Consider the following 17603-nt stretch of genomic DNA (forward strand, 5'->3'; position numbering starts at 1 on the left):
GGGTTAAAAAAGAAGAAGAAGACAAAATGAAGTGGTAAAGAAAAGATTAAGAAAGAAGAAGATGAGCTGTTCTTCTCCTGGTCTCAAGTATAACCTCTCCTCCTCCCCTTTTTCGTAAAAAGTTCTATTTTTAGTACAAACTTTATTTATCTGTCTTTTTCGTCCCTCCCCCCAAACCAAAAAAAAATTGGAAAAAAAAGAAAGATTACAATTTCCACTTTTGTTGTTTTTTGTTTGGTTTTTGTAATCTCTTTCTCTTCTCTTCTTTCTCTCTCTAATCTAATCTTCGCATTCATTTCGTTCCCTCCATAAGCCAAGCTTCCGTTACAAGTTCTCTTTTTCTTTTTCTTTTTTTGGATTTTTCTTTGTTTGAATCCCCAATTAAAAATTAATTATTCCCCAGGAGGAGCTTTGATTTTGCTGGAAGATTTGTAGGTATTTAATTTTGAGGATTCGAAGTTTTTATTTATATATTATTAATTCTCACATATAGCTGGAACCTTGAATTCGTTTTTTTTTTTTTTGAAGTTGATACTTTCAACTCTTCTGGAAAATTAGGGTTTCGTTATATATATTAGGATTGGTTTATTGAGATCGTAAGATTGTTCAAGTTCCATTAGGTTCTCACAGGAGAAATTGCGATTCATCTTTCTTTTTTTCTTTTTGTAAGTTTTTAAAACTTCTCTGATTAGTTTGTTTGATACTTTGATGTTATATAGGAGAAATTATGCGGGTAGTGATTGAATTTGGTCATGTTGTGTGAGGGAGGGAGGGAGACAATTGCTGTATGAAGCAGGCGGATATGCTGCAGGGAGACGTGTTGGCTGTTCATCGGGGAGATAGAAATAGAGTAGGATACCCGAAGAACACGGATGTGGAAGAAGAAGATTTTAGGGATGGTGATGATGGTTGGAGAACATTGACTAGCAGGGGTGACCACAACAACACGTTGGACATGGTTAAGGAAGGTTTGTTTTTGAAAGATGATGAAGTAGACGTGGTGCGTACCCCGAGGTGTGAAAGACAGGTTATGGAGGAAATAGATGTTAAGGGCAGTCCTGTAACGAGTGAAATAAATGGAGAAAATGCTGAGTGTTGCTCATCTGAGAGCGTTCAGAATGATGACAACGGACATGAGTTTTTGGAAAAGGTAAATAGGGGTAGTGAACAAGCTGTGTTGGAGAGAGATGAAGAAGATTCTGGTTCAGGTTCACCTGAGAGGGATGACAATGCTACTCCTAGTACAGAGATTAAAGAACTGGATGCAGAAGTGGCAAATGGTCAAGCTAAAGCAGATGAACTCCTTCATCTGAAGGTGGGTGAAACCGGAGAAGCTACAGGAATAGGTAATAGATGTGATAATAAGGATGAGAACAGATTGTTGGAAAGCAACAACAGTGATGATAACTCGAGTTTGGTGCTGAGGGAAAATGATGATGAACCGCAGAGTCCAAGATGCGAGGCACAACTTGATGACACAAGTGCTATTAGAAAGATGGAAATGAGAGAAGTTACAGGAGAGCAGGACTCCTCTTCCCCATGTACTGAGGATGCTGTTAAAGCAGCTGGAGAGCAATATCAAAACGTATACTTCAATGGACCTGTCTTACCGCAGTCACCTACACAAGGACATAGGCGCAGCCAAAGTGAGATTGGGACTCCTGGACACAGGCGCACCAACAGTTTCCAGAGATTGAAAACACAGATGCAAAAGGCTTGGCGTGGGGTCAGCAATCTACGTGAGGATAACCGCCCCACTTTCAATCCTGAGGTCTTAGCTAACCAAAAAAGACAGTGGTACCAGCTTCACTCTTCTAAAGCTCTGGTATTTATGCTCTCTTGGGTGTCCTGTCATACCTTGTCCCCTTAATCGTCTAACAGTTCTGGTCTTTCCATAGAATATTAGCTAACCAATATTTTCCATTTGTTAAATACTCTAGGATCAAGGAAAAGTAAAGGAGCCAACGTCACTGTTTGAACATTTTATCATTGTGGGGCTTCATCCGGAAACGAATTTGAAGCCCGTGGAAGAGGCTTTCCGTAGAAGAAAGAAATGGGAGATGGAGATGTCAAGGTATGAAGTGGCAGACTACAGAATACTCCGTCACCGTGGGCCTCAGTTTCCAATATTGGAGCCACAGGTTTGTGTTACCTTGGTTTTTTTCTTTGACTTCACATAGGTTATATGCGTCTGTTCTGCTTCATGGTAGACTTAGTTGGTTTCTTTCTTCTCTTTATCAACTTTCATTCAATGCACAGATTCTTTTTAAATACCCTCCTGGGAAGAAGGTGGTAATGCGTCCAAAGGATCTAGCAACTTTCTGTTTCCCTGGTGGTGTCAAGGTATGATATGTCTGGTGTGCGTCTTTATATTTTCTAATGACCGTCAATGTGCATTGGTGTATTTTATTAGTTATGAGCCATGTCAGTTAATTAGAGAATTTACATAGAATTGATTCGTACTACTGGTAACAATATTCATCATGTTAGTTGGTATCATTGGGTTATTCTGTGATATATGCAGCAACTAAGACTGTTAAAACGTGATTTTTCTTAACAGGCACGGCTTTTGGAGAGGACCCCATCTCTCAGTGATCTAAATGAGCTCGTCTATGGACAGGTCTGAAAATTGCTCTAAATAAGATATCTGTATGAGCTTCTGTAGTTCATCTATGTTAGTTGGAACATAGGTTTACATATTATGCTTTTTGAGTTCACTGCAGGAACATTTAGGAACAGATGATTCATCGTTCATATTTTCGTTCAAGGTAATCTATATTTTCTTTTTGCCTCTCTAAATTTTTTAGTGTCAAGACTTCCACCAGTCATGTCATGTAACATGAGGCAATCAAATTCTCTGTCAGGTAGCAGATGATGCGACATTGTATGGTGTTTGCTTACATGTCTCTGAGATTGTTCAGAGACCCCCTGGTGTATTAAGCACTGCGTCACCCTTGCATTCATCTGGAGGAGGCAGTCGTTTTTTGGTTTCTGCACCTCGATGCTATTGCTTGCTGACCAGAGTTCCTTTCTTTGAACTACACTTCGAGATGTTAAACAGGTAACTTAAGATGCCCTTACTCTTAGTAGTTACTGGCTTTTCCTTGCATCAAACAAAGACGGAGAAACTTATGCTGAAGGTCATTCACATGTTGATGCAGTATGATAGCACAGGAGCGGCTAAAACGGATAACCGAATTTGTCAGTGAGATGTCTCTTGCTGCTGCATGCTATCGTCCACCAATGTCGAGGACGAATGATCAAATCGATGGCCGTGTCTCTTCGCCTCGTAGCAACCCTGATGATTGGATGGCTTCTGCAATACCTGTTGAGGGAGTCATGGCACTCACGGCCGCTGCTGCTGGATTGATATCTGATAGTGAGCTTTCGAACTTTGCAGAACCTCAATCTCCAGATAGTGTTGTCACCAGTGATGCTTCAGATGTTAGCCAGATCAAGGAAATAGAAAGAGATGGCAGAAAAGTTTTCCATTGTTACGATGATAATTCTTCTGAAGTATTTGAGAACCACTTGGGTATCCCTGAAAGAACGTCCCAAAGCTATGAGAATGGCCACACTTCTCCAGAGGTTACATGTGTTGATCCTAGGACCCAACCAATAGAGCGTCATGAAAGCTGTGAGTCTGTGTACAGGTAAGTTAACACAAATTGATCTAACCACTCCTTATCTCCAAGTAATGTGGTTGTCTTCTTTTCAGTTAATGTTATGATTCAGTTTATTGCCAGTATAATTTCAGATTTACATTTTTATATATGGCAGTTCAGCTAGAAGTGTGTTGTCAGATGACATTGATGATTTATCAAATAGTGAAAATGATTTCGGAGATGAGTTAATACTGGAATGGGCTAAGGTAAGGAGACCACTAGTAGCTTCACCATATTTAGTTGCTCTATCATCTCTTCTTCACGGTCCTCATATACTGTTATATGGTATCTCACCTTGATAGGAACACAACAATGATGCGTTACAGTTAGTTTGCGGCTACCATTCACTGGCAATTCCTTCGCGTGGAAGTGAAGTAGTTTTCCATCCACTGGAACACTTACAATCCATCGCGTATACCCGTCCTCCAGTTTCATCTCTAGGTTTGTCAGAAGAATATATTTGCTCTTCTGATTCTTCCGAGGTATATTTGATTTCGGAAAATATCCTTGTGTAGTCTTGTCTCTACTTTATAGTCTCATCTCAACCACTTTTCTTCTTCTTCTTCTTTTGCCAAAGATAAATGCAACGTTGACAGCTGCTGAGGAGGCCATGGGTCTCTCAATGTGGACAACAGCAACAGTTTGTCGTGTTCTCTCTCTTGAAACTGTATGGCCTCTTCTTAGAATCCAATCTTTTCTTTTGGTTCTTCACTGTCTCTTTTAGAACAACCTATGGATAAAATCCTACTGTTTTGCGTTGGATGCCCATCTCTTTTTTTTTTGTGCTGGTAATATTTATCTGTAGTTAAAAAGTATATTCTTCCTTCCAGATTATGTCACTGCTTGCTGGAGTATTATTAGAGAAGCAAGTTGTTGTAATCTGCCCGAATCTGGTTAGTTAAATCTATGCTCTGATCGGTATTCGAATGGAAATGGTCACTTAAACTGACTGACAACTATTGCAGGGTGTTTTGTCAGCAATAGTACTGTCTCTTGTGCCAATGATTCGGCCATTTCAGTGGCAGAGTTTATTGCTTCCGGTAAGCATGACATCACTAGAAAAACAATTGACCAATCAAATTGTAGCTTTCTTGTCGTAACTTCTCTATGTTTGTCTTCAGGTTCTGCCTGGAAGGATGTTTGATTTCCTCGAGGCACCAGTTCCCTTCCTTGTAAGTTTATACTCCATATAAAGTAACCTGTGCGATGTCGTTAAAAGCTAGATGATTCCTTATTCTGAGGAGTTGAATGGTCATCAGTCTATATAATAAACACCATAAAAAACCCCGAATCTAGTCCATGTTTCTTCAATCATGAACTATGTATGTTTCTTGTTGCTCACATGGTCTGCGTTTGCACCACTTGGCAGGTCGGTATACACAGTAAACCTATTGATTGGAAGGTCAAGACGTCTAATCTTATTCTAGTTAACATCCTCAATAATCAGGTTTGGTGGCCAAAGTTCTTTCATTTCTTTCTTTTCTGTTCAGTACCCGAAACCATCGATCATATCTACAGTCTGAAGGGATGTAACGTTTACTAATGTTTGTCCAGGTGAAAATATGTAACATGCCAGCATTGCCTCAGTGTAGAGAACTTTTGGCTCAGTTGGCTCCACTCCATGCCACACTGGCTCATCAGAGCTCGAACGCTAGAAGACACCCGGTTTATAAATGCAATGAAGTGCAAGTAAGTAGTTTACCAATGCATGGCCTAAAATTGTGTACCAAAACTTAAAATTACTTAACCCGATTTCATATGACTGTCTTATTCCCAGGCAGAAGCGGCGACTAAATTCTTGAGCGTAATGAGAGATTACATGGAGTCTCTTTGCTCAGATTTACACTCTCACACCATAACAAGTGTTCAATCTAATAGCGACAGGGTACTTACTTATATAGCTACTTCTCCGCAAAAAGCGTGACAAGAACTACTTCCTCTCTATATCTAACAAACAATCTGAAACTTTCTTTCTCAGGTTTCTCTACTCCTAAAAGACAGTTTTATTGATTCATTTCCTGGTAGAGACCGACCCTTCATTAAGGTACGAAATCCTATTCATGATCTTGGCATCAGATTTTGATATTCTCACTGAAATCCAAAAAACTTACAGCTCTTTTTTTTTGTTTGTTATTGTGGCTTTTTGCAGTTATTTGTAGACACACAACTATTTAGTGTTTTATCAGACTCACGACTATCGAGCTTTGAGAATGGGGGTCGCTGAAGCTCATCAACTTATACAATACAAACTGAAGATACCATCCAAAGTCAAATCATACAAAAACCGATAACAAGAAGCAAATGAGGGTAACTTCACTTACTACCCTTTATACGCAGAGAGAGAAACTTGTTTGGAAACTTCTTTGTACTCTTGTATATTAGTCATAGCTTGAAGCTTTTGATTGTTAAAGTTGTACAGAACACTTGAACACCCTTTTTTGCTTAATTCAAGTGGTTGATTTCATGTTTCACAATCATATTCAACCGCAAATTTCCAGAAGCGATTCAAAGTGTGTTAATTGTGCATAACTTTTTTGAAAAAGATAGAATCTATAAATTTTATTGAGGTGCATCACTTTAAATGGTGATTTTTTTTAATTATTAGTGTGATATATTAGTTGGTTTATTTGTGGTTTATTGTGGTTTAGATAAACCATGTCACCCAACCAGACTTCCCATTCTATTGCATAAACCCTAAAAAGTAAAATCGATTCCAAAAAGTTTTCTATCTCTCGGCTCTCTCGATATCTCTCGGCTCTCGATCTCTCTCGACATCATGGCAAAGGATAATCAGGAATTGGCGTTGAAGAAACAGAGGGAGGAATAATTGGCGTTGAAGAAACAGCGGGAGGAAGAAGAAGAATCTTCCAGCGAGGAAGAAGCCGACTCCGACGAGGAATCTTCCTCTGATGAAGATGATAGGTCCGGGTCCGGGTCCGACGACTCTGAAGAAGAAACATCTGCTCCTCCGGTTGTGGTTCCAGAAGCTATGAAACCTCCTCCACAAAAAGCTTCTTCATCGCCGAGCAGTAAGAGTGGAACTGAATCCGAGTCTGAAGAATCCAAAATGCCGACTCTGAAGAAGAAAGAGAAACATCTGCTCCTCCGGTTGTGGTTCCAGAACCTATGAAACCTCCACAAAAAGCTTCTTCATCGGCGAGCAATAAGAGTGTATCTGAATCCGAGTCAGAAGAATCCAAGAATGCCGAGTCTACTTCAAGAATCCAAGAGCTTCTTCCTCTTGTGACTGCTTCTTCTCTTCCTATGGCTGATTCTGCTCTTCCTGCTTCCTCAAAGAAGAGACAAAGAGGAGCTAATGAAGAGAGTGGTACTTCAAAACGTGGCAAGGTGGTGGGGACTCAGTTTCACAAAAAATGGAGTGAAGAAGATGAGGTAATCTTAGTCCAAACAATGATTGATCATTGTTCAAAACTCAATGACAAACATGCTTTTTACAAAATTGTTTCAAACTCTATGTCTTTTGAGATTAAGAGTATGAAGCAGTTGAGTGGAAAAATCAGATGGTTGAAGAACAAGTATGTGGGAAGATAGGAGAAGAAACCATTTACCCAAGCCTATGGTATGACATGTTCTCAACTTGCTAAGATGATTTGGGAGTCTAAATCTTTGAAGATGGATTGGTTTGAGTGATCGTTTATCCCTGGTGTCATCGCAAATATGGCCCTCACTACTGATGAGGAATTTGTGATTGAACAATGGAAAGTTTTGTCTTCAAAAGAGAAGAAGGAAATTAAAGAGGATTGCAAATCATTGAAAGCCTATGAGGCCAAGGATATGTCATTGAAGACTAGTCTTCTTAACAAGGTGAGCTCTGTCATATTCAAATCATCTGATTAGACATTCTGTTTGGAGATGCATTTTCCTTTCTTTTGGTTTTGTGTTTTGTAGTGCTTGATTTCATGTTTCACAATCACTCAGATAAAAAAAATCAGATTAGTACGAAGGAATGTGGATATCTTTTAGAGTTTGTGTCCAGGATTGTAGGGCATTACCTTGGGATACCATGCATTCGTAGAAGGGCTTACTTAGGTTAGAAGCATGCATATTCATCATCTTCGCTGCATACTTAAATTCGAGTCTTCATGCATTCGATTGTGTTGCGTTGCACTTGATTATACTTGCTGCATTGAATCTTTGCTTGTTTGATGAATTTGTAATGCTTGCTGCTTGGGGATAGGTAGATGGGTAGGATTTCCTTAGGTATCGCTGGGTAAGATTTCCTTAGATATCGGCCTCACTAAGTAATGCTAGATTACTTATGATTGTACTTTAATTTTTCCAGGAATCCTTAGCTGAGAGATATTCATAGTAGAAGCAACGTGACCTAGGCGAATCAATGTAGGTATTACAGCTTTTGTAAATTCTTACTATGTATATTATGTATGGTTTTCAAAAAGGATCTGAAAGCTATATAAACATTTTGGTAACGATTTTGGTGTATACTATATATATGTAAAGACTAGAATTTTCAAAAGTTAAATGGTTATTCCAACTGATATTAATTCTAATTCGTACTTAACACAACTCTCGCTCGTGGTACGGGTTGCAAATCCTTAGGTCGTGTCTGAGAGCTCAGCCGCTCACGGTTGGATGACTAGGGCGATTGGATTCGTTCCAAAAGCCTTGGTTGGCCGACTACGAGAGTCCTAAGTAGTGCTTTCGATTTGTTCTTATATTTAGAACGGGTCGGGGTGTTACAACTAGGACCAGTGACATGCATGCTTTTTACAAAATTGTTTAAAACTCTATCTCTTTTGAAATTAAGAGTGTAAAAGCAGTTGACTGCCAAAATCAAATGGTTAAAGAACAAGTATGTGGGAAAAGAGGAGAAGAAACCCTTAACCCAAGCCCATGATCTGACTGTTCCAAAATTGCTAAGATAATTTGGGAGTCTGACTCTTTGAAAATTGATTGGTTTGAGAGATTGTTCATCCCTGGTGCCATCGCAAATATGGCCCTCACTACTGATGAAGAATTTTTGAAAGAACAATGGAAAGTTGTGCCTTAAAAGGAGAAAAAGGAAATTGAAGAGGATTGGAAATCATTAAAAGCCTATGAGGTCAAGTATATGTCGGTGAAGATTAGCCTTCTGAACAAGGTGAGCTTTTCACCTTGTTCAGAAGGTGAGGGCCATATTTGCGATGTTCAAATCATCTGATTAGACATTCTGTTTGGAGATGCATTTGCCTTTCTTTTGGTTTTGTGTGTTGGAACCTTATGGCTTATCTTGGCTTTATCTTGTTTTGATTTTGGTTGTATTGGCGGCTAATTAGTATCAAATGCGTCTTGTTTTTCTTTTCTCTTTGGGATGATATTAATAACAGAAACCAATGAATTTCATAACCGTGTAATCCAAATAAGGTTATTTTTGGCTTAGATAAACATGGTCTCACCCAACTAGTGGCTAACAAGACTTTCCATTTATCTAATACATAAACCCCAAATTCACCAGGTAAACACCCAACCTTCGATCTATCGCATAAATTCTACTTTTAAAGGTTTCTCTCTCTCTGCTCTCGCTCTTCCTCTCTACCATGACAAATGATAATCAGGCAAAGGAAAAGGCGTTGGCGTTAAATAAACTGAGGGAAGTGGCAACGGTTCCGGAACCGGTGAAAACTCCATGAGAAGAATCTTCCAACAATGAGGAAGCGGGCTCTGAAGAAGATGACAGGTTGGAAGACTTTGACAAAGAAAAAGGACCATCTGCTCTAGTTGTTGTACCCATTCCAGAACTTGTGAAAACTCCACAAAAGGAATCTTCATCGGTGGGCTTTGAAGAAGATGAAGACGGCTCCGAAGAATCTGAAAAAGAACAAAGACCATCATCCATGCATGCTCCCGTTGTGGTTTCGGATTCAGACTCCCAAAGTGAGAGTATATCTGAATCCGAGTCAGAAGATGATTATGCCGACTATGAAGAATCCAAGAAGAATTCAGCTTATGCTCTTCCTCTTGGGGCTTCTTCTGCTTCTGCTCTTCCTATTGTGGCTGCTACTGCTTCCTCAAAGAAGGACAAAGACATATTAGTTAAGAGACTAATACTTCAAAACGTGTCTAGATTGGGGGGACTTAGTTTCAGAGAGTTTGGAGTGAAGAAGATGAGGTCATCTTACTCCAAACAATGATCGATCATAGGACTAGGACTAGTGAGATGCATGTTTTTTACAAAATTGTTCAAAACTCTATTTCTTTTGAGATTAAGAGTGTGAAGCTGTTGACTAACAAAATCAGATGGTTAAAGAACAAGTATGTGGGAAAAGAGGTGAAGAAACCCTTTACCCAAGCCCATGGTCTGACTGTTCAAAATTGCTAAGATGATTTGGGAGTCTTGACTCTTTGAAGATTGATTGGTTTGAGAGATCATTTTTGTAACACCCCAACCGCCACCTTTTAGTAGGTCCCATGTGCACTCCCAGTTCATGAGACCACCTTTCTTAATGGGCCTCACAACCTCTCACTAGGCCCGTGAGCCCATTAATATCTGACAGTCGGTTTGTTACGTCTGGGAGGCTTAAAGACTTGTCTACCGTCCCTACAAATCACCATATGATTTTTTCCTGTGTTTTGTCCTCACTCGCACAGTTCCGACAGTCACTTCCCGGAAGGTCACTCATCCTTAGACCACTCCAGCTCAAGCACGCTTCACTCTGGAGTTCTCTCAGTACTCTTGACCGAAAAGATAAGTACACTTTGGTGACATAGGTGGCCACATCAATTCTATTAAACCTCTCCACAAGTATCTGAAACCGGGGTGTCACAATTCACCCCCACTAATAGATCCCAACGTCCTTGTTGTGCACCAAGATCGTCACCTCCGACGGTGTGAGACCACTCGACTTCACACTCGTCTGGGTTTGGCTCTGATACCATTTGTAACGCCCCAACCGCCACTTCTTAGTGGGCCCCATGTCCAATCCCAGTCCATAGCCCACCTTTCTTAATGGGCCTCACATCCTCTTACTAGGCCCGTGAGCCCATCCATATCCAACGGCCGGTTTGCTACGTCCGGGAGGCTTTAAAGACTTGTTTATCGTCCCTACAAATTACCATATGATCTTTTCTTTTGTTTTGTCCTCACTCGCACAGTTTTGACAGTCATTTCCCGGAAGATCACCCATCCTGAGACTATTACAGCATAAACACGCTTAACTCTGGATTTCTCTCAAGACTCTTGACCGAAAATATAAGTGCACTTTGGTGACATGTGGCCAAATCAATTTCTTTAAACCTCTTTGCAAATATCTGAAATCGGGGTGTCATAGTTCATCCCTAGTGCCATCACAAATATGGCCCTCACTACTGATGAGGAATTTTTAAAAGAACAATGGAAAGTTGTGCCTTTAAAGGAGTAAAAGGAAATTGAAGAGGATTTGAAATCATTAAAAGCCTATGAGGCCAAAATATATGTCGGTGAAGACTAGCCTTTTGAACAAGGTGAGCGCTGCTATATTCAAATCATCTGATTAGACATTCTGTTTGGCGATGCATTTGCCTTTCTTTTGGTTTTGTGTGTTGGAACCTTATGGTTTATCTTGAGTGTATATTGCTTTGGTTTTGTTTGTATTAGCACCTAATTAGTATCAAATGCATCTTGTTTTTCTTTTTTGTTTGGGCTGATATTAGTAACAAAAACCAATTAATTTCATAATCGTGTAATCCAAATCAGGTTATTTCTGGTTTAGATAAACAAGGTCTCACCCAACTAGTGGCTAACTAGACTTTCCCTCGATCTATCGCATAAATTCGACTACAAAATGTTTCTCTCGATTCCAAAAGGTTTCTCTCTCTCTCTCTCGAATCTGAAGAAGAACAAGGACCATCATCCAAGCATGCTCCGGATTCAGACTTCCATAGTGAGAGTAGATCTGAATCCGAGTCTGAAGATGATTATGCCGACTCTGAAGAATCCAAGAAGAATTCAGCTTCTGCTCTTCCTCTTATGGCTTCTCCCGCTGCTTCTGCTCTTCCTATTGTGGCTGCTGGTTCCTCAAAGAGGAGACAAAGACAAATTAGTGAAGAGGCTGATACTTCAAAACGTGTCCAGATTGGGGGGACTCAATTTCGGAGAGTTTGGAGTGAAGAAGATGAGGTCATCTTACTCCAAACAATGATCGAGCAGAGGACTAGAACCAGTGATATGCATGCTTTTTACAAAATTGTTCAAAACTCTATCTCTTTTGAAAATAAGAGTGTGAAGCAGTTGACTAACAAAATAAGATGGTTAAAGAACAAGTATGTGGGAAAAGATGAGAAGAAACCCTTTACTCAAGCCATGGTCTGACTTGTTCCAAACTTGCTAAGATTATTTGGGTGTCTGACTCTTTGAAAATTGATTGGTTTGAGAGATCGTTCATCCTTGGTGCCATCGCAAATATGGCCCTCACTACGGATGAGGAATTTGTGATTCAACAATGGGAAGTTGTGCCTTCAAAGGAGAATAAGGAAATGGAAAAGGATTGAAAATCATTGAAATTCTATGAGGCCAAGTATATGTCAGTAAAGACTAGCCTTCTGAACAAGGTGAGCTCTGCTATATTCAAATCATCTAATTAGACATTATGTTTGGAGATGCATTTGCCTTTTTTTTGGTTTTGTGTGTTGGAACCTTATGTTTTATCTTGGCTTTATCTTGTTTTTGTTTTGGTTGTATTGGCGGCTAATTAGTATCAAATGCATCTTGTTTTACTTTTCTGTTTGGGCTGATATTAGTAACATAAACCAATGAATTTCATAACCGTGTAATCCAAAATCTTTAGTGTCCTGAGTCTTGGTTATATAAGTAACCCTCTGTTTCCTTAGTCTTTGCGTTTGCCATCTCTTTTTCTCTGTGTATCTTTCTCTATCTATATTGTGTCATGTTCTTCTCTCTATGTCGTCAGATGAATTCCTTTTTACTAAACATAATGTTGTTCGCGCAGTAGTAACATGTTAAAGAAGACTCCTCCAATTAGCAGTAGATACTAGATACTAATTATACTAATAAAACCATCCGTATTAGAGTTTTGATGCATATATTTATCAGATTGAATGTAACAAAATCACTCAATTTCCCTATTCTTTGAATGACCAAACCTGTAAACTAATCATACAATATGATACACTGATGCAAAAGGGATAATGGTAACCACTGTGTGGCCAAGAGAAGGCTACCGAACAGGCTTAGTGTATCAAATAATGTATTTCTCACAAGTCATCTCAGTAGTAGTAGTGAAAACATACATGGAAAGGTATCATTGATGATGCAATGAGACACAAAAGGTATCACATGGTTTCCAATGAAAGGCATGGTTTTAGATATTCATCAAGTCTACGATGTCTTGAACATTTGTTAATCTAAAAAGTGATAGATAGAGGTTCATAATGCCGAGAGAGGATGTCCCCACGTTCATTGCTCAGCCTGCACCAAGGTCTTAATGGTGGATTCATGATCCCAGCTGGAGGACTGAAGAGGTGATGAATACAAATGTTAACTCACATTTTACTGCAGTGGAAAAGTAAGAAAACGAGAAAATTGAGACATGTTTATTGTGTCTGGATCTCTGATCCTTTTTATCCCAAACGAACTTGTTTGGAAACTTCTTTCATGCTCTTGTATATTAGCCATCTCTCATAGAAGCTTGAAGCTTTGGTTTTTAAAAGTTATACAGAACAATTGAACACTCTTTTTTGCTTAATTCAAGTGCTTGATTTCATGTTTCACAATGATTCTCCAAATAAATTAATTAGACTATGCTTACTCTTTCAGTATGGATATTACTAATTTGCATTTTGTCAAATCAAATCTATTTAATCTGATATTTCAGGTAAAAAGAAAATATCTATGAACAAAACAATACTTCAACCTAGGGAAATTGATGCGATACCAAAACGCTGTTCCACAATTTTTTTCTGCAAAATGTAACGCTAACAATGGAGGAATGCAAAAATGCAAATCCGGAATAAGTATTATTTTTTGTTTTTTTTGTTATCCTACAGTGCCATGATTTGATCATTATACAGTATCCATGGAAATGGTCGTTGAGAAAAGTGAAGTACTATATGGAAACACTGATTATTTTTTCGTGTCACCTTCTTTTTCTTCTTCTTCCTCGTCATCAGATTTAGCGAAGATGGTCTTAGGCTGAGTCTGAGAGTAAGCAGGAGCAATAAACTTAGGATCTTTTACAGCAACCTCTGCGTATTTCAATATCGCTTCTCTTGGATCTTCCTCCATCCACGTCTCTTTGATCATCCCACCTTGCTGCAAATACACACACAACAACAATATTTCAATATACACAGATAGATAACCCGAATGGCAAAATCAAAGACGATACCAAGGCTCATTACCTTCATAAGATACTGTGTTAACAAGCTACTACCAGTAGTCCCAACTCTTCCACCATGACCAGGACCTGACATGGGAACCTCAGGCTTGTGGGATTTAAGAGGATCCTTCAATGCTTTCTCTCTTTCTCGTTTACGGCTTGGTGCGTCTCTGAACAATGGTAATGCATGAGGATTGTGTATTACTGGTTCTGGTTGGTAATCGTCTACAGATTTCTTCCTTGGTGCACGTGCAACACAGACGCATGCGCCTTTCTTGCTCTGGGTTGGATCGTAAAGGATGTGAGTTCCTCCTTGGCTTTTGTCTCCAGATGTTGCAAATATCTACAGCAATGGAGGAAATCAGATGTGAAGTTGAGAATCACATTTAATTAGAGGAAGGGAACAGTGCTTTATTGTTGTTGATGTTTACCTGATTCAACTTTGAGTGCCAAGCACATTGCACCACACTGCAAGTTGGAGAGATTCCGACTTTTTGAACAATCTCCAGTTTGGTGCGATCGTAAAAGCAGAGCAAGCCTCCTGTTGAGCTATCTTTCTCGACGGATGTTCCAGTCAGAATGATTTGTTCGTCTGGACTAAAGGCCACGTTGGTTTGGGGGTAATTATTAGGGAGACCCTCGAAAACTTTGAGAGCTTCTTTCATCTGCCGCAAGTCCCAAACCTGATCAAGATTCAAAAAGAACTCAGTTTCTAGTGCTGAGCAAACTGGTCGAAAACAGGATATGATCTATCTAAGGTATACCTTTAGAGAACCATCAAAACTCCTTGACAACAGGATTCTCTCATCACTAGAGAACTTTACAGAGGTTATATCATCAGTGTGGGCCTTCCCTACGTATATATCTGGCCGGCTTCCCCATCCCGGTTTGAGACTCCAAATCTGGATCCAAAGAAAAAGAAAGATATAAGACCATTAATCTGGCCAAATTACATTGCATTCTAGCCTTTTCAATCATTTTACCTGTATAGATCCATCTCCTACGCCACCGGCGATACGCTTTCCATCACGGCCCCAAGCACAGGTAGTAACTGGAACCCTCCCTGGTCTAGCAAGCTTCGGCTTAATAACCTGTTCCAATAAAACAGTAAAATGATACCACTTGCATGCTAAAATAAAACCACCACTATCATTTGAGAAGAATTGCAAAATCAGAAACTGTAAGTGTGCATACAGACAGGTAAAAAGTACCTGCGTTTGGCTTAGGAAGTTATTAACGTCCCATATACGCAAAGACCCGTCTTCCGACGAAGTCAGAACCGTTTCCTTAATCCTCGGATTCCATTCCCCGCAAGTCAACCCACAAATATGTCCCTTAGTGTTCTTCAAATCACGAATATACATATCACCCTTCATGAACTCACCAAGAGTAAGACCATCTCGATCATAAATCTGAAATTCAAAAAGAAGAAACGAGAGTGAGCTACTCATAGGAATTGTAGTAGAGCGTAAAGAAGAAACGTTTTCATGAAACACATATATATATACCTTAGCTTGTGCTGAACCAGTAACACATAGAAATTGAGCAGAAGTGGGACTCCAGCTCAAGCTGCGAACTTGGTGACCCTCAGATGGTTCGATCTGCCTAAAAGACTGAAGTGTATAATTCATCCCTTGGAAATCGTACATGCGCACAGTGTAGTCATAGCTTCCGGAAAGAACTCTAGCTCCAGCACTATCGACAGCTAGAGACGAAACTATCTGATTCCACGAAACAAAAAAAATATCGACAGCTCAATTTCGAATTCAAAATCTGATTCCATGAGACAAGAGTGTTCAAACAAGAGTTTTAGAGTGTTTACCTTTGTGTGTCCCTTGAGTTGAATCTTTTTGCTCAGTGGAATCTGGTAACGATTCTCCTCGTTGTCATCAGCATCATCGTCATCTGAATCTTCATCCGAGTCTACAGCAGCCGGAGGCGGCGGCGGAGGACCGATCATATCATCTTCATCATCAGAATCATTACTGTTCACGAGTCCCTTTGGTGGCAGCGGTGGTCCCATTAAAACTCCGTCATCCTCCTCTTGCGTCGGTTTAGACGGAGGAGGTGGCGGACCCATGGCTACATCATCATCGGAAGGAGCTAGACTGGAGCTATTAGGGTTACGATTCGGACCGCGTACACTTCGGAGCCAGGTTTCAGAGGAGGAAGACAGAGAAGGGAATCCGGATTCGGATTCACCGGAATTAGATTCCTTCGTGGCAAAATCAGACGAGACTTCGGCTTCGTTGGTGGCTACATCGGTGCGGCGAGTTGCGTTGTGGATAGCTTCGGTTGGCGCCGAAACATTCGATGTCTTACCGAACGAAAGAGGAAAATAAGCTCGTAGACCTTCCAATTCATCCTCCATGGCTAATCTCTTCTTCTTCTTGTTCTTCGTCAAATTTGGAATCGTATTATTATACAAAGTCCGGTGACCTCGCCGCCATGAAAATCCCGCTGATGATGTACCAGCGAAAAGAGATGGTGGCGGTTAAGCCCATAAACAATAAACATAACCATATTGGGCCTCAGAATAAAAGCCCACTAATACCCATAAATATAAATTCAGCCTCAATATAAATGCCCAACAATACCCACCTTTCACACACTTAAACAATAATTTTGTTTTTGTTTTTACATTTGCCATATCAACAGAAACACAGTAATTGTTGTGGGCAAAATTATCACCTAGAATTTTCTTTTTACATACAGTAAAACCTCTATAATTTAATAAGGTTGGGACCATGAAATTTTATTAATTTATAGAGGTTTTAATTTATGAAGAGATTTTCTCATTTTCATATTGAAAATTTTCTATTATAAAATAAGATACTTTTGTTATCATTCATGTTTTGAAAGAAGTTTCTTAATTTATAATCTTGGTTATCGTAATAGGATGAATATCAATTGTTTAATAGATTATCTAAGTAAAAATGACAAAAATGTTAAAAGTTTAGAGTTTAGAAAAAATTATTACTAATATCCTTCATGGTAATGATGAAGTCGCAAAAGATATTACGGTACCTTTAAAACCAATTACTAAAGAAGCAATTATTTATGACTTTTCATAATTTATGGATGCGATTTGAAAATACAACAATGAAAAAATTAGAGATTAGCTCCAACAAAAATGCAAATTCAAGAATAGACAAACAACAATAGAATCATATTCACTAGATTTTCTTATATATATATATCAGTTTATATGTTAATTTATGATATTGATGGGACCATATTTTTGCATAGGATTTCCAAAAAAAATATTATCTTATTATTTTATCGAAATGTGTCATTTTTTACACCGGTCCAACTCGGGACCGGAAGAATTTATTAATTTATAGCGAGTATTAATTTATGGAGGTTCTACTCTAATCATCTTAAATCCAATAAACAACTTTGATGGTTTGATAATTTGTTTGAAAAAAAAAATGAAACACATGGCTCATATACTGGAACTGGATCAAGAGTTTGATTTGTAGGTGTTTGGAGAGATTGAGTATAGCATTAATCCCCCTTATTGTCGGGATACAAATATTATTCCAAGAGTTATTTTTTTAAAACCTTATTTTTGTTCACCAATGAATTTAGTTTTTGGATCTTTCAT

The 17603-nt window shown here is 39.1% G+C and overlaps 2 protein-coding genes across 3 annotated transcripts; one reads left to right on the top strand and one right to left on the bottom strand.

Annotated features, from left to right (window-relative positions):
• Window positions 1-6136, top strand: LOC104766805 (uncharacterized). 2 transcript variants are annotated; one of them, XR_015591349.1, is made up of 19 exons: window positions 1-435; window positions 720-1825; window positions 1941-2141; window positions 2260-2343; window positions 2561-2620; window positions 2724-2768; window positions 2865-3061; window positions 3162-3653; window positions 3786-3871; window positions 3968-4147; window positions 4243-4332; window positions 4496-4558; window positions 4631-4705; window positions 4787-4837; window positions 5035-5112; window positions 5220-5354; window positions 5443-5550; window positions 5644-5709; window positions 5815-6136. XR_015591349.1 is itself a non-coding variant. In XM_087502536.1 (19 exons), the coding sequence occupies exons 2-19, from the start codon at window positions 788-790 to the stop codon at window positions 5887-5889; spliced, it is 3129 nt and encodes a 1042-aa protein (XP_087358662.1). In that variant the 5' UTR covers window positions 1-435; window positions 720-787; the 3' UTR covers window positions 5890-6136. The 2 variants fall into 2 exon arrangements, 1 of the variants encoding a protein (XP_087358662.1); XM_087502536.1 differs by having other exon boundaries at window positions 3781-3871.
• A 7542-nt stretch (window positions 6137-13678) lies between these two features.
• On the bottom strand, window positions 13679-17603 carry LOC104766804 (uncharacterized). The gene is made up of 8 exons (XM_010490756.3): window positions 15819-17603; window positions 15505-15717; window positions 15208-15408; window positions 14980-15087; window positions 14761-14898; window positions 14428-14679; window positions 14019-14339; window positions 13679-13929 (listed from the first exon to the last, which is right to left on the bottom strand). Exons 1-8 carry the CDS (start codon window positions 16365-16367, stop codon window positions 13741-13743), a joined length of 1971 nt encoding a protein of 656 aa, XP_010489058.2. The 5' UTR covers window positions 16368-17603; the 3' UTR covers window positions 13679-13740.

This window comes from Camelina sativa, chromosome 19 (genome assembly GCF_030686135.1).
Source record: "Camelina sativa cultivar CO46 ecotype springtype chromosome 19, ASM3068613v1".
Lineage (NCBI taxonomy): Eukaryota > Viridiplantae > Streptophyta > Magnoliopsida > Brassicales > Brassicaceae > Camelina > Camelina sativa.